Here is a 15,079-nt window from a genome sequence, read left to right on the forward strand (position 1 = left end):
CATGAGCTCCAGATTGCTAATTGAATAACTGGTTCCCATACCTTCTCCATGTGCCCCAGACTTCTACAGGAATGACCTGTTCCCATACCTTTACCATGTGCTCCAGACTGCTGAAGGAATGACTGGTTCTCATACCTTCTCCATGTGCTCCAGACTTTTAAAGGAATGACTGGTTCCTATACCTTCTCCATGTGCTCCAGACTACTCAAGGAATGACTGGTTCTCATACAGTCTCCATGTGCTCCAGACTACTCAAGGAATGACTGGTTCCTATACCTTCTCCATGTGCTCCAGACTTCTTATGGAATGACTGGTTCCTACAGCTTCTTCATGTGCTCCAGACTACTCAAGGAATGACTGGTTCCTATACCTTCTCCATGTGCTCCAGACTACTCAAGGAATGACTGGTTCCTATACCGTCTCCATGTGCTCCAGACTACTCAAGGAATGACTGGTTCCTATACCTTTTCCATGTGATCCAGACTACTCAAGGAATGACTGGTTCCTATACCTTCTCCATGTGCTCCAGACTACTCAAGGAATGACTGGTTCCTATACCGTCTCCATGTGCTCCAGACTACTCAAGGAATGACTGGTTCCTATACCTTCTCCATGTGCTCCAGACTACTCAAGGAATGACTGGTTCCTATACCGTTTCCATGTGCTCCAGACTACTCAAGGAATGACTGGTTCCTATACCTTCTCCATGTGCTCCAGACTACTCAAGGAATGACTGGTTCCCAAACCTTTTCCACGTGCTCCAAACTGCTCAAGGAATGACTGGTTCCCATACCTTTTCCATGTGCTCCAGACTGCTCAAGGAATGACTGGTTCCCAAACCTTTTCCATGTGCTCCAGACTGCTCAAGGAATGCCTGGTTCCCGTGCTCTCCTCATACTGGAAGCTGCACTGTGGCTCCTGGCCGTCTGGTGTGTCCACAATCTGGGCCTCTACCAACACCACCCGGTCACTGTCGGCAACCATCTTACAGTCATGAGCAACACTCAGGGCTGTCAACATGTTGTCACCTGCAAACAGGTGTCATACAGGAATGCAACTGAACATGTGCATGTACAGAAACATATTAACAACAAGTAACCGTCGGAGACGGGTGATGCTCCCCAAAGGTTTTTTTTGTCACAATATTCCACTATATATTCAGATAAAAGGAAACGTCTTGAGGGCACAGTAGATGGGGGGACAAGAATTTTTTTATATAAAATTTCAAAAGGCCATAACTCTGTAAAAAATCATCCGACCAGAACCCGCTGATAATATGCACATCTCCTCTTGGTAGTGAAGCTTCCCATAAAGTTTCATTGAATTCCTTTCATAAGTTGCTGAGAAATAGCCTGGACAAAAATTGTGCACAGAGGGACACACGGACGGACGGACGACAGACGAAGCGGCGACTATATTTTTGGGGGGAGCATAAAAATGAGACCTGTCACAGTTGTGCCTGACATAAATGCTGAATGCCCATATTCAGCATAAATTGGCAGTTTACTTTTAAGACCTGCTTTCCCAACAAGGCATAATGCCAATAGTATTACGTTTCACTTTGATACCTCAATTTTTAGTCAAGTCAACGTAATAACTAAGTTTTCAGATATTTGGATATTTAGATACAAAAAATATTTTAAAAATATGAGTGTCCGAAAATTTAAAGACAAATATGTTATGTTTGATTGTCCATTACATTGAAATAAAACCAACTTATATAATGAGCAATACATGTAATTTTATTGTGTTTTACCCTTCTTTTTTTACTGAAAAACATACAACTCACTGATTTGCAATATCTTACCTGAAATGGTATATAAACAAGAGCTGTTCGAGTGCTTGACAGTATAACGTAAGCCATCATGGGGAAATTGTTCATATTGAATAATTTATTAGACCATCTTTCAATAAAAATAAAAAAAGGAAAAAAAAATAATTGGGGGGGGGGGGGGAGGGGTAGGGGGGGTAGGGGGGTGAGAGGGGGGTATAATGTGGGGTGTGGTAATTTATTAGATTGAGAGGGGGGTATTATGTGGGGTGGGGTAATTTATTAGATGCTGTTTAAAAAACAAAACAAAACAAAAAAAAATGAGGGAGGGGGGGGGGAGGTTGGGGGGGGGGGATTCTGGGTTGGGGCGTGGGGTATTGTTTGGGTGGAATCCATTGTGGTATTCAGGTAAGTGTTGTTTTGTCAAAGTAATAATATGTGACCATAAATAAAGAAGTTATGGCAATTTAAGCAAAATGTTCAATTATCTAAGTGTAAAAGGGGCCATAATTATGTTAAAATGCTTGATACAGTCGTCTGCTCTTGTTTATAGGTTGGGGTCATGTTGGTAAACAAGTATGCAACATATAAAAGCAATATGTCAAAGGATATAGGAAATATTTAGGGTAGTACTCAAACTTTAACATAGATTTATTAATAATATTCATATTCTAAGTATAAAAGGGGCAATAATTATGACAAAATGCTTGATAGAGTTGTCTGCTCTTGCTTATAGGTTGGGGTCATGATGGTTAACAAGTATGCAAAATATGAAAGCAATATGTCAAGGGACATTGAAAATAGTTGGGGTAGTACGCAAACTTTAACATTTGCTGCATATTCTAAGTGGAAAAGGGGCCATAATTATGACAAAATGCTTGATAGAGTTGTCTGCTATTGTTTATAGGTTCAGGTCATGTTGGTAAACAAGTATGCAAAATATGAAAGCAATATGTCAAGGGACAAAGAAAATATTTGGGGTAGTACGAAAACTTTAACATTTGCACACTAACGCTAACACAGACGCTTACGCTAACGCAGACGCCGGGGGTGAGTAGGATAGCTCCACTATATATATTTTATATATAATTGTCGAGCTAAAAATGCTGTTGGGGCAACCATTGTTTATTACCATTATACATGTTAATCTACTCAATAACGCATTTGTAATGGCCAATTGACCGGAGGGCATTCATATGCAAGGTTTTATGACCTTAATCCCGTTGTAAAACTCCATGACAGAAGGGTCCCCAGATAAGCGAAAACAGGGCAGAAATCTGGTAAAATAGTGCTGTAAAATATACTGTCCAAAAAAATTAGTCATTAATTATGGACGAAAATATAAAGTAAAGAAAAATAATTATTTTGGCTATTAAAGGGGTGTCCAAAAATGTAGAGTGTTCGAAAACTTTAAGTAAATACGGTAAGTATTTTGAAACCAAAAGATCGGGTTCTCATACCATGCAAATCCTAGAATTTAGATAAATTTAGCTATATAATTTCTATCTAAAATTTCATATAGTTTGAAATATATTCCCATGACAAAACTGTAATGCAACAAGAAACCGTCGGAGACGGGTGATGCTCCCCAAAGTTTTTTTTTGTCACAATATTTCACTATATATTCAGATAAAAGGAAACGTCTTGAGGGCACAGTAGTTGGGGGGACAAGAATTTTTTTATATAAAATTTCAAAGGGCCATAACTGTAAAAAATCATCCGACCAGAACCCGCTGATAATATGCACATCTCCTCTTGGTAGTGAAGCTTCCCATAAAGTTTCATTGAATTCTGGTCATTAGTTGCTGAGAATTACCCTGGACAAGAATTGCACTATATGTACAGTTAATGGAAAATTTCAAAGGGCCATAACTCTGTGAAAAATCATCCGACCAGAACCCGCTGATAATATGCACATCTCCTCTTGGTAGTGAAGCTTCCCATAAAGTTTAATTGAATTCCGGTCATTAGTTGCTGAGAAATAGCCCAGACAAAAATTTTGCATGGGCGGACACATGGACGGACGGACAGACGAAGCGGCGACTATATGCTCCCCCCAAAATATTTTGGGGGAGCATAATAAATTTGCCAAGGGAAATAACTCATAAAATATGGCAGAAAGACTTATGGCTCTTGTGCATTGCTCTTAATGAAATCTACCTACAATTTAAGTACAACTAGAAATATGTCACTGCCACTGATGCCCCAATGACGCATGTTTGGACACAGACAACAAATCCACTATAGATTCTACAGCATACAAAAAGACAAGGAGAAAAGATCTGTCACAATCAAATTCCTTCCAAACAATCATCTACACATTCAGCTGTGAAAGTTTGAGCAAAATCTGCTAAGAAGCTAGAAATGTCTTAACTCAGACAAGGGCTATACTGGTTATTCTACAAAAACCCGCATGCCAATTACCAGTGCAAAAACAAATAAACATTGTTTGTAACCACAAAGGTACCGATTTATTGCTTTATTACTTTTGTTGTTGACAAGTTATTGAACACCGTCATTGGTGTGGCGTGTTGTTCTAAGTAGACCCCAGTGTACGTAGAAGTATATTGCACTTATTATTCCATGCACAAAATCATAATAAAACAAGGGCTGTTTGTAAAACATGCATGCCCCCCATATGGGCTCTCCATTGTAGTGAGAGCCATTGTGTGAATATGTTTTTTGTCACTGTGACCTTGACCTTTGACCTAGTGACCTGAAAATCAATAGGGGTCATCTGCCAGTCATGATCAATGTATCTATGAAGTTTCATGACCCTAGCCATAAGCATTCTTGAGTTATCATCCGGACACCATTTTACTATTTCGGGTCACCGTGACCTTGACCTTTGACCTAGTGACCTGAAAATCAATAGGGGTCATCTGCGAGTCATGATCATTCTACCTATCAAGTTTCATGATCCTAGGAATAAGCGTTCTTCAGTTATCATTCGGAAACCATTTAACTATTTCGGGTCATCGTGACCTTGACCTTTGACCTAGTGACCTGAAAATCAATAGGGGTCATCTGCGAGTCATGATCAATCTACCTATCAAGTTTCATGATCCTAGGCCTAAGCGTTCTTGAGTTATCATCCGGAAACCATTTTACTATTTCGGGTCACTGTGACCTTGACCTTTGACCTAGTGACCTCAAAATCAATAGGGGTCATCTGCGAGTCCTGATCAATCTACCTATCAAGTTTCATGATCCTAGGCCTAAGCGTTCTTGAGTTATCATCCTGAAACCATTTTACTATTTCGGGTCACTGTGACCTTGACCTTTGACCTAGTGACCTGAAAATCAATAGGGGTCATCTGCGAGTCATGATCAATCTACCTATCAAGTTTCATGATCCTAGGCCTAAGCGTTCTTGAGTTATCATCCGGAAACCATTTTACTATTTCGGGTCACCGTGACCTTGACCTTTGACCTAGTGACCTCAAAATCAATAGAGGTCATCTGCGAGTCATGATCAATGTACCTATGAAGTTTCATGATCCTAGGCCTTAGCCTTCTTGAGTTATCGTCTGACAACCACCTGGTGGACGGACCGACCGACAGACCGACCGACAGACCGACATGAGCAAAGCAATATACCCCCTCTTCTTCGAAGGGGGGCATAACAAGAGCTATGTTTGTGAAACACAATGCCCCCTACTGCACCGCTTAGAAGCCGCACAGCAGCTATTTTAGAAAAAATGACCTTTGACCTAGAAGGATGACCATGACCTTTCACCACTCAAAATGTGCAGCTCCATGAGAGACCCATGCATGCCAAATATCAAGTTGCTATCTTCAATATTGCAAACGTTATGACCAAGGTTAAAGTTTTGGGACAGACACACAAGACACACACAATGACAGACAAGCCAAAAACAATATAACCCCGATCATTCGATCCGGGGGCATAAAAATCTGATTTACCCTTTCTAAAAAAAGTAAACGTCAACAGTTACTGATCGTTTCAGTATATTAACCGTTTAACCTCATGCATCCCAATAATTGATATATTGTACAAACTTTCCGATATAGAAGCCAATTCAAGGAGTTCCACATTGCAATTCTCGCATGTGACCATGATGGTCCTTCTATTGGCCCCTATGAGCTGCTCTATGACAGGTGTGGTCCACATTGCTATGCTCACCTGTGACCATGATGGTCCTTCTATTAGCTCCTATGAGCTGCTCTATGACAGGTGTGGTCCACATTGCTATGCTCACCTGTTACCATGATGGTCTTTCTATTGGCCCCTATGAGCTGCTCTATGACAGGTGTGGTCCACATTGCTATGCTCACCTGTGACCATGATGGTCCTTCTATTGGCCCCTATGAGCTGCTCTATGACAGGTGTGGTCCACATTGCTATGCTCACCTGTTACCATGATGGTCCTGATATTGGCCCCTATTAGCTGCTCTATTACAGGTGTGGTCAACATTGCTATGCTCACCTGTGACCATGATGGTCCTGATATTGGCCCCTATGAGCTGCTCTATGACAGGTGTGGTCCACATTGCTATGCTCACCTGTGACCATGATGGTCCTGATATTGGCCCCTATGAGCTGCTCTATGACAGGTGTGGTCCACATTGCTATGCTCACCTGTGACCATGATGGTCCTGATATTGGCCCCTATGAGCTGCTCTATGACAGGTGTGGTCCACATTGCTATGCTCACCTGTTACCATGATGGTCCTGATATTGGCCCCTATGAGCTGCTCTATTACAGGTGTGGTCAACATTGCTATGCTCACCTGTGACCATGATGGTCCTGATATTGGCCCCTATGAGCTGCTCTATGACAGGTGTGGTCCACATTGCTATGCTCACCTGTGACCATGATGGTCCTGATATTGGCCCCTATGAGCTGCTCTATGACAGGTGTGGTCCACATTGCTATGCTCACCTGTGACCATGATGGTCCTGATATTGGCCCCTATGAGCTGCTCTATTACAGGTGTGGTCCACATTGCTATGCTCACCTGTGACCATGATGGTCCTGATATTGGCCCCTATGAGCTGCTCTATGACAGGTGTGGTCCACATTGCTATGCTCACCTGTGACCATGATGGTCCTGATATTGGTCCCTATGAGCTGCTCTATTACAGGTGTGGTCAACATTGCTATGCTCACCTGTGACCATGATGGTCCTGATATTGGCCCCTATGAGCTGCTCTATGACAGGTGTGGTCCACATTGCTATGCTCACCTGTGACCATGATGGTCCTGATATTGGCCCCTATGAGCTGCTCTATGACAGGTGTGGTCCACATTGCAATGCTCACCTGTAACCATGTTGGTCCTGATATTGGCCCCTATGAGCTGCTCTATTACAGGTGTGGTCCAAATTGCTATGCTCACCTGTGACCATGATGGTCCTGATATTGGCCCCTATGAGCTGCTCTATGTCAGGTGTGGTCCACATTGCTATGCTCACCTGTGACCATGATGGTCCTGATATTGGCCCCTATGAGGTGCTCTATTACAGGTGTGGTCAACATTGCTATGCCCACCTCTGACCATGATGGTCCTGATATTGGTCCCTATGAGCTGCTCTATTACAGGTGTGGTCCACATTGCTATGCTCACCTGTGACCATGATGGTCATGATATTGGCCCCTATAAGCTGCTCTAAGACAGGTGTGGTCCACATTGCTATGCTCACCTGTGACCAAGATGGTCCTGATATTGGCCCCTGTGAGGTGCTCTATTACAGGTGTGGTCCACATTGCTTTGCTTACCTGTGACCATGATGGTCCTGATATTGGCCCCTATGAGCTGCTCTATGACAGGTGTGGTCCACATTGCTATGCTTACATGTGACCATGATGGTCCTGATATTGGCCCCTATGAGCTGCTCTATGACAGGTGTGGTCCACATTGCAATGCCCACCTGTGACCATGTTGGTCCTGATATTGGCCCCTATAAGCTGCTCTATGACAGGTGTGGTCCACATTGCTATGCTCACCTGTGACCATGATGGTCCTGATATTGGCCCCTATCAGCTGCTCTATGACAGGTGTGGTCTCTGGTTTCAGCTTGTTCTCCATCACCAACAGGCCCAGGAATGTCAGCTCCTTCTCAACAGCATCCCTGCAAGCAGTCACACACATCAGGCACTGAATTAGCAGTTCTACCAAGACAGCATGAACTCTTATTTCATTATCTTTTGTTTCTGTTCAATATTTTTTATTTTCCACATCAATAGGTGTATTTTATTATCTAAAACCAAGAAAACTTCAAAGCCAGCAAACCGAACTCTGAGAAAGCGCAGTAGAAATTGTATGTGTGAAGGGCCTGTGGTACTGAGCCTAGATACACACTGATATTACTGGAACTACTCTGGTACTGTATGTGTGAAGGGCCTGTGGTACTGAGCCTAGATACACACTGATATTACTGGAAATACTCTGGTACTGTATGTGTGAAGGGCCTGTGGTACTGAGCCTAGATACACACTGATATTACTGGAAATACTCTGGTACTGTATGTGTGAAGGGCCTGTGGTACTGAGCCTAGATACACACTAATATTACTGGAAATACTCTGGTACTGTATGTGTGAAGGGCCTGTGGTACTGAGCCTAGATACACACTGATATTACTGGAAATACTCTGGTACTGTATGTGTGAAGGGGCTGTGGTACTGAGCCTAGATACACACTGATATTACTGGAAATACTCTGGTACTGTATGTGTGAAGGGCCTGTGGTACTGAGCCTAGATACACACTGATATTACTGGAAATACTCTGGTACTGTATGTGTGAAGGGCCTGTGGTACTGAGCCTAGATACACACTGATATTACTGGAAATACTCTGGTACTGTATGTGTGAAGGGCCTGTGGTACTGAGCCTAGATACACACTGATATTACTGGAAATACTCTCGTACTGCATGTGTGAAGGGCCTGTGGTACTGAGCCTAGATACACACTGATATTACTGGAAATACTCTCGTACTGTATGTGTGAAGGGCCTGTGGTACTGAGCCTAGATACACACTGATATTACTGGAAATACTCTGGTACTGCTGCAAGTATAGAGAGAGTGATCACCAATACCATTCCAACTTCACACAAAAGATGACATTCAAATTCAAATACACTTTCAACCATCTAGTTCTTGACAGCAATCATGAACTTTTTTCACAAAGAAGATTGACTACTTAGAAACATTTTATGCTCATTCAGATACACAGAGACTTTTCCTTAATATACACTTATCAAACAGTTTCATACCTTTGTATGCGCTGCACTTTGACATAGTTGTACTTGTTCGGTAGCTGTTTCCAGGCCAGAGCCAGGACCCGGTACCCATAGCGTGTGTAGGTCATCATAATGCGGTGGAAATCAGCAGGTACTGAAATGTTATACAACATGCATTTCTGACAGCCGTCATTTCCAGTCATTGTGTTACACATAATCATATTGTATATAATTATATAATCTACTTGGTTACATAATTCATTCAAATGTTTAAAAACTGCAAAACATTTTGAAAAAAACATGTTAAAGGGCCAAAGGCCCTAGGTCGCTTACCTAAGATAAAAACTATTATATGTAGACTTTGTGATGTTTGTGTAATAACTGAGGTTTTTATCTATGATTTTTCCTCTGAATCCACATTTGATCTCATCTGCGACAGTATGAGAACAAATGAAAGTTTCCACCATATATATTGTTAAAATATTTTTATATTAGAGGTGACCTTGACCTTTGACCTAGTGACACAAAAATGGGTGTGGCGTGTGGAACTCATCAAGGTGCAGCTACATATGAAGTTTCAGAGTTGTAGGTGGAAGAACTTTGATTTAAGAGCCAATGTTAAGGTTTTAGCACGATGCGTACGGCGGATGAGCTGGCTATGACAATACCTCGGGTTTTCTCCACAAACAGCCAAGCTAAAAAGAGTCACCTCTAGGGTGGTGCCAATTTTAACCTCAGGGGCATGGTTTGAACAAACTTAGTAGAGGACTGATTCACATATCACAGACAAGATATTAAACCATTTCCCTAGGAGTTTAATGAAAGCGTACCAGTGTCTGGTTTACACAGGGAGCTGATGACCTCTGGTGAGCCCTTACAGAAGACCTCAAACTGGGTGCCCGCTAGGCGTCGTGTGATCACTGACATGCGCTGAACACTGGATGTGAAGGTGAACTGGCGCACGATGCCTATCTCAGACCCCGGCTGGGCCTGGGTAATATAAATGTATGTACTTCCAGTTAAACATGCTGGTTGACTATTGAAATACAAGCTTGACCAACACATAAGTATAAGGTGGAAAATCATGTATAAGGTTACTGTTAACTTGCAACAAATGCTAAATAATATATATACAGAAAATTCACAATCCTTAGCAAGACTATTTAAAATACAATTCCAGAAAATATTGAATAAGAATAAGACATTTAATTGTTTTCTTGTATGTTTATCTGTAAGACTGACTTCAAAATAATGAGTTTCAACATGATTACAAAGTCTGCTCATTGCCCGGTAAGCAGTGCTGTAATTACAGTGATGTATATGTGCGAGAGGCAGTGTGAGACTCACAATGTTGGTGAGTTCCTCCGCAGACATGAGTCGTTCCCGTGACGACTGCGGGTACACGATGGTGGGAACCAGCATGTCAAACCTGCTGCTCTCCTCCCCTGCCTCCTCCAACACCTGGAACAACAGGGAACCAGACGTAGGGCCTATAAACAAGTGGTTTGTTGTTTTTTTATTACTTTTATCAGTCATATTCTGGCAGTCTATGTTTCACTCATACCTTTCATTCGCAAATTTTACAAAACAAATTGCCATTTTTTATACAATATTGTGACAACCACTCAACATGATTTAGAAGTGTTGGGAGAATGGATGCAGAAATGTCATGACCAATGCCCAAACAAGTCAAATGACTGGGTCTTAAATAAAGATTACCTGGAGTGACAATCAAACCCTCTACCAAAGTTCTTTTTAGGCTAATGTTAAACAACATTTCTGATTACTGTCTTTCTGTGGTATATTTTGCATGTCTTATTTAATAGACACATACTGATCACACATGTCTACTTTAACTTAATTATGGATTACACAGGACCCCATCACTCAACAATCAATAGTGCCACTAGAATGCAGCCATTGGTTTCCAACACACAACATCTTTAAGTCATGATTGTATAAATATTGACAAAAAATTGACCTTAATTAGTCACACTCCACTTTAAACAGGTACATGAAGTATTAACCTTCACACTAGAACCAAACTAATAAAAACAAGAGGACCTAGAGGATCAAGACTTTTTAGACTCATTTGTGTAATGTAAATGCCATTATGGGTAAATGTTATTGTATTTCATTGGATCAGTCATCAGACTATCGCTATCAAAACGGTCAGGTTTTCCTGGAACACAAAAAAATTGTAGAAAAAAGAAAATTCCAGTTAATATTTTGTGAACTTTTTATAAAATGATAATTAAAGGTGTGATGATTATCTACAATGTTGGTTTATTTTTGTATTATACATGTTATCACATTGGTCAAAATCACAGCACTAAGGTCTCTTCATTTACACTTAGATACCAAGAAAACATGTGAACTGTTAAAGTTATTCCACAAACATTATTATACACAATTTCTTAATCTTTTAATCCTATTCATTGGTAGCTGTATGACAAGGTTTGTTGCTTACCCATCCAATAGATTGGAACATGATGAGGTCAAGGGGGTCACCCCTCAGCTGACCTTCAATCAAGGTCAGGGAGTGGCATGTTGCCATGGCTTCAACCACAAGGTCCTTGCTGGGCAGCAGCTGCACGTTTGTGACCTCCTCAGTGAAACTGGTAAATGAATATGGCCATACACGGGTATAAGTTTTGCTAAATACTGTACAATTTACAGTAAATGAAAAGGGGCATAACTCAATTAAAATTCAATTATGGCATCACCTTCCATTCTTGACTGGTACCACACATATCATCATTCTTTTCATGAAACCAGGTGCCATTCTAAACCCAACACAATTGCACACACCAAATTCTTGACAGATATGACTGAATGGCAGAAAGCTCACCAACCACAAAAAGAGCTCTCAGTAATATTGTTTTTTTTTCTAAGTTGACTATTTGATTGTTATTGTTTTAAATCATAATTGTTTGCTTATTTCAACAATGACTTTATCAAATAACAAGATGCTGATGGCATATTTCAACAACACACTACTTTCCCACTCTTGACTGACATCATTCCTATCATATCCAGCCCTGCCACTGTCAAGGTGTAAACACAACAACCAACTCACCTGCAAGTCTTTACTGGAACCATTCCAATCATGACAAGATATGTGTTTGTCAGAAATACTATGTCCCCTTTTGCGCTACTTTGAAGCTATATATTTGACCTTTGACCTTGAAGGATGACCTTGACCTTTCACCACTCAAAATGTGCAGCTCCATGAGATACACATGCATGCCAAATATCAAGTTGCTTTCTTAAATATTGCAAAAGTTATTGCAAATGTTAAAGTTGGGGCAAACAAACAAACAAACACACAAACAAACAAACCAACAGACAGGGCAAAAACAATATGTCCCCCACTATAGTGGTGGGGGACATAAAAAGCCCTGCCACTGTCAAGGTACCAGTATAAAAACAACAACCAACTCACATGTAAGTCTTGACTGGAACCACTCCCATCATAAAAAGCCCTACCACTGTCAAGATACCAGTGTAAAAACAACAATGAACTCACCTGTAAGTCTGGAACTACCCCCATCATATCTAGCCCTTCCACTATCAGTGTACCAGTCTTGACGCAACCATACATTCATCCTCCCACTCTTGACTGGAACCACTCCCATGATATCCATCCCTTCCTCTGTCAGGGAACCAGTCTTGACACGACCACACACTCACCTCCCACTCTTGACTGGAACCACTCCCATCGTATCCAACCCTTCCTCTGTCAAGGTACCAGTCATAACAAAACCACACACTCACCTCCCACTCTTGACTGGAACCACTCCCATCAAATCCAGCCCTTCCTCTATCAGGGTACCGGTCTTAACGCAACCATACACTCACCTCCCACTCTTTACTGGAACCACTCCCATCATATTCAGCCTTTCCTCTGTCAGGTTACCAGTCTTAACACAACCACACACTCACCTTCCACTGTTGACTGGAGCCATTCCCATCATATCCAGTCCTTCCTCTGTCAGGGTACCAGTCTAAACACAACCACACACTCACCTTCCACTGTTGACTGGAACCATTCCCATCATAAAAAGCCCTTCTTCTGTCAGGGTACCAGTCTAAACACAACCACACACTCACCTCCCACTCTTGACTGGAACCATTCCAATCATATCCAGCCCTTCCTCTATCAGTGTACCAGTCTTAACGCATCCATACACTCACCTCCCACTCTTGACTGGAACCACTCCCATCATATTCAGCCCTTCCTCTGTCAGGTTACCAGTCTTAACACAACCACACACTCATCTCCCCTCTTCACTGGAACCACTCCCATCATATCCAGCCCTTCCTCTATCAGGGTACCGGTCTTAACGCAACCATACACTCACCTCCCACTCTTGACTGGAACCACTCCCATCATATTCAGCCCTTCCTCTGTCAGGTTACCAGTCTTAACACAACCACACACTCACCTCCCACTTTTGGTTGGAACCATTCCCATCATATCCAGCCCCAGAGCTCCAGATAAGAATTTAGTCTAAAGCGTATTTTACCCCCTGACATTATTGTTAAAGGGTATTTTACTCCTTTGTTTCAGCCATAAAGGGTATTTAGGAATAATGAGGTTAATTTTCCATTTCAATTGAAAACTGACATAGTACATGGCATGTTTAATCAAAAAATATTATTATTTGTTACTAATAAATGCAAACAGATCACATTTAAATGATGATATGAACAGACTTTCTTTAAATTATTCAACTAACATGAGTTGTACGAGGGGTGTTCCAGAAGTTTGTGGATTTTCGCTATAACTTTCATTTGGTAACATAAATGGATAGACAAATAGCATGCTAAGAATATTTCGTCCTTTCCAAATCTACTCTCCAAATATAATGGAAATACATAAGATAATAAATATATTACAGAGATTTAAACATGTGCACAATGCGCACACCGACGCACGTGTAACGTTTCTGTTCAACGTCAATGACGTTATGAAGTTAACAACTGTCAAATCTTTTCCACATAATCACCTCCAACGCGAATGCACTTTATGTGTCGGGAAATCCACTTTTCAAGTGTTTCTATACCAGTCAGCGTCAAAAGACGACACGATTCTCTGTGCTGCAATTGTAAGTTCCTGTGTACTTGCAAAGTGAATACCGCGCAACTGTGATTTAACTTCCGGGAAGACGCGAAAGTCCATAGGGGCCAAATCCGGGCTGTAAGGAGGATGACTGAGGCGCTGAAACCCGATAACATCTATCTCAAGTTCCGTTGACTGGGCCCTATGAGCAGGTGCATTGTCATGGTGTAGTATGACGGCTGAGGCATCAATGGTAGGTCTCTTTTTCCTTAGAGCATTCATTAAATACCGGCGAAGTACCTGCAGTAGGCAAATTAAAGAATTTTAAGTTTCATGTAACTTTTTTAAATTGTAATTAATTTATTTTTGTAATTAATTTATTTTCTATTTCAAATACGAATAATTTTCAGTTATAACAAAATTGTCAAAATAACAATACATAATTCAATAACGAAATTGTATTACCTTTTGATAATATGTACCATTTATCGTCTGACCATCGGGCACCTGGTGGATGAGCAGCATTCCCCGTCTATCCATGAAGAAGATGAAAGACTTCATAACCCAGGCTTTCTTCGGCGGAGGACTTGCTGCTGTTTTCCACACTGCGGATTGTGATTTCGTCTCCGATCATAATGCCATAACCACGTCTCATCAAGTGTGACGATATGATCCAAAAAGCGCTCTCCTTCTTTGTGGTATTTTCTCAAAAACTCTTCAGAGCACTTAACGCGTTTCTCTTGTTCTTCATCAGAGAGGAGTTTTGGAACCCATCGAGCACTAACCTGCGCATTTTGAAATCCTCGGTTAGTATTCTGTAAACCGTTGAAGTGCCGATTCCAAGCTCTTCTGCAATATATCGCACCGTTAAACGCCTATCTGTTTTAATCAAGTCTCTAACTTTGTCCGTCGTGGTTTGTTTAACTAGCGCCCGCCTACCACTTCGAGCATCATCTTCTACCGATTCGCGTCCCTTTCTAAATCTATCGTGCCATTTGAATACCAACAATCTTGAGCAGTTGAATTGTTTCGAC

General features: G+C 41.4%; 1 protein-coding gene across 3 annotated transcripts in view; it reads right to left on the reverse strand.

The window, feature by feature from the left end:
- The window catches only part of LOC127832131 (polyamine-transporting ATPase 13A3-like), a 97,026-nt gene that overhangs the window by 33,924 nt on the left and 48,023 nt on the right, over positions 1-15,079 (reverse strand). For all 3 annotated transcript variants that reach the window (XM_052357368.1, XM_052357369.1, XM_052357366.1), the window contains 6 exons: positions 11,451-11,598; positions 10,328-10,441; positions 9,811-9,970; positions 9,014-9,134; positions 7,743-7,867; positions 841-1,028 (listed from right to left, as the gene is read on the reverse strand). In XM_052357368.1, coding sequence (XP_052213328.1) covers positions 841-1,028; positions 7,743-7,867; positions 9,014-9,134; positions 9,811-9,970; positions 10,328-10,441; positions 11,451-11,598 — 856 coding nt within the window. The remainder of the gene's footprint in view (positions 1-840; positions 1,029-7,742; positions 7,868-9,013; positions 9,135-9,810; positions 9,971-10,327; positions 10,442-11,450; positions 11,599-15,079) is intronic.

The sequence above is a fragment of the Dreissena polymorpha genome, chromosome 5, assembly GCF_020536995.1.
Source record: "Dreissena polymorpha isolate Duluth1 chromosome 5, UMN_Dpol_1.0, whole genome shotgun sequence".
Lineage (NCBI taxonomy): Eukaryota > Metazoa > Mollusca > Bivalvia > Myida > Dreissenidae > Dreissena > Dreissena polymorpha.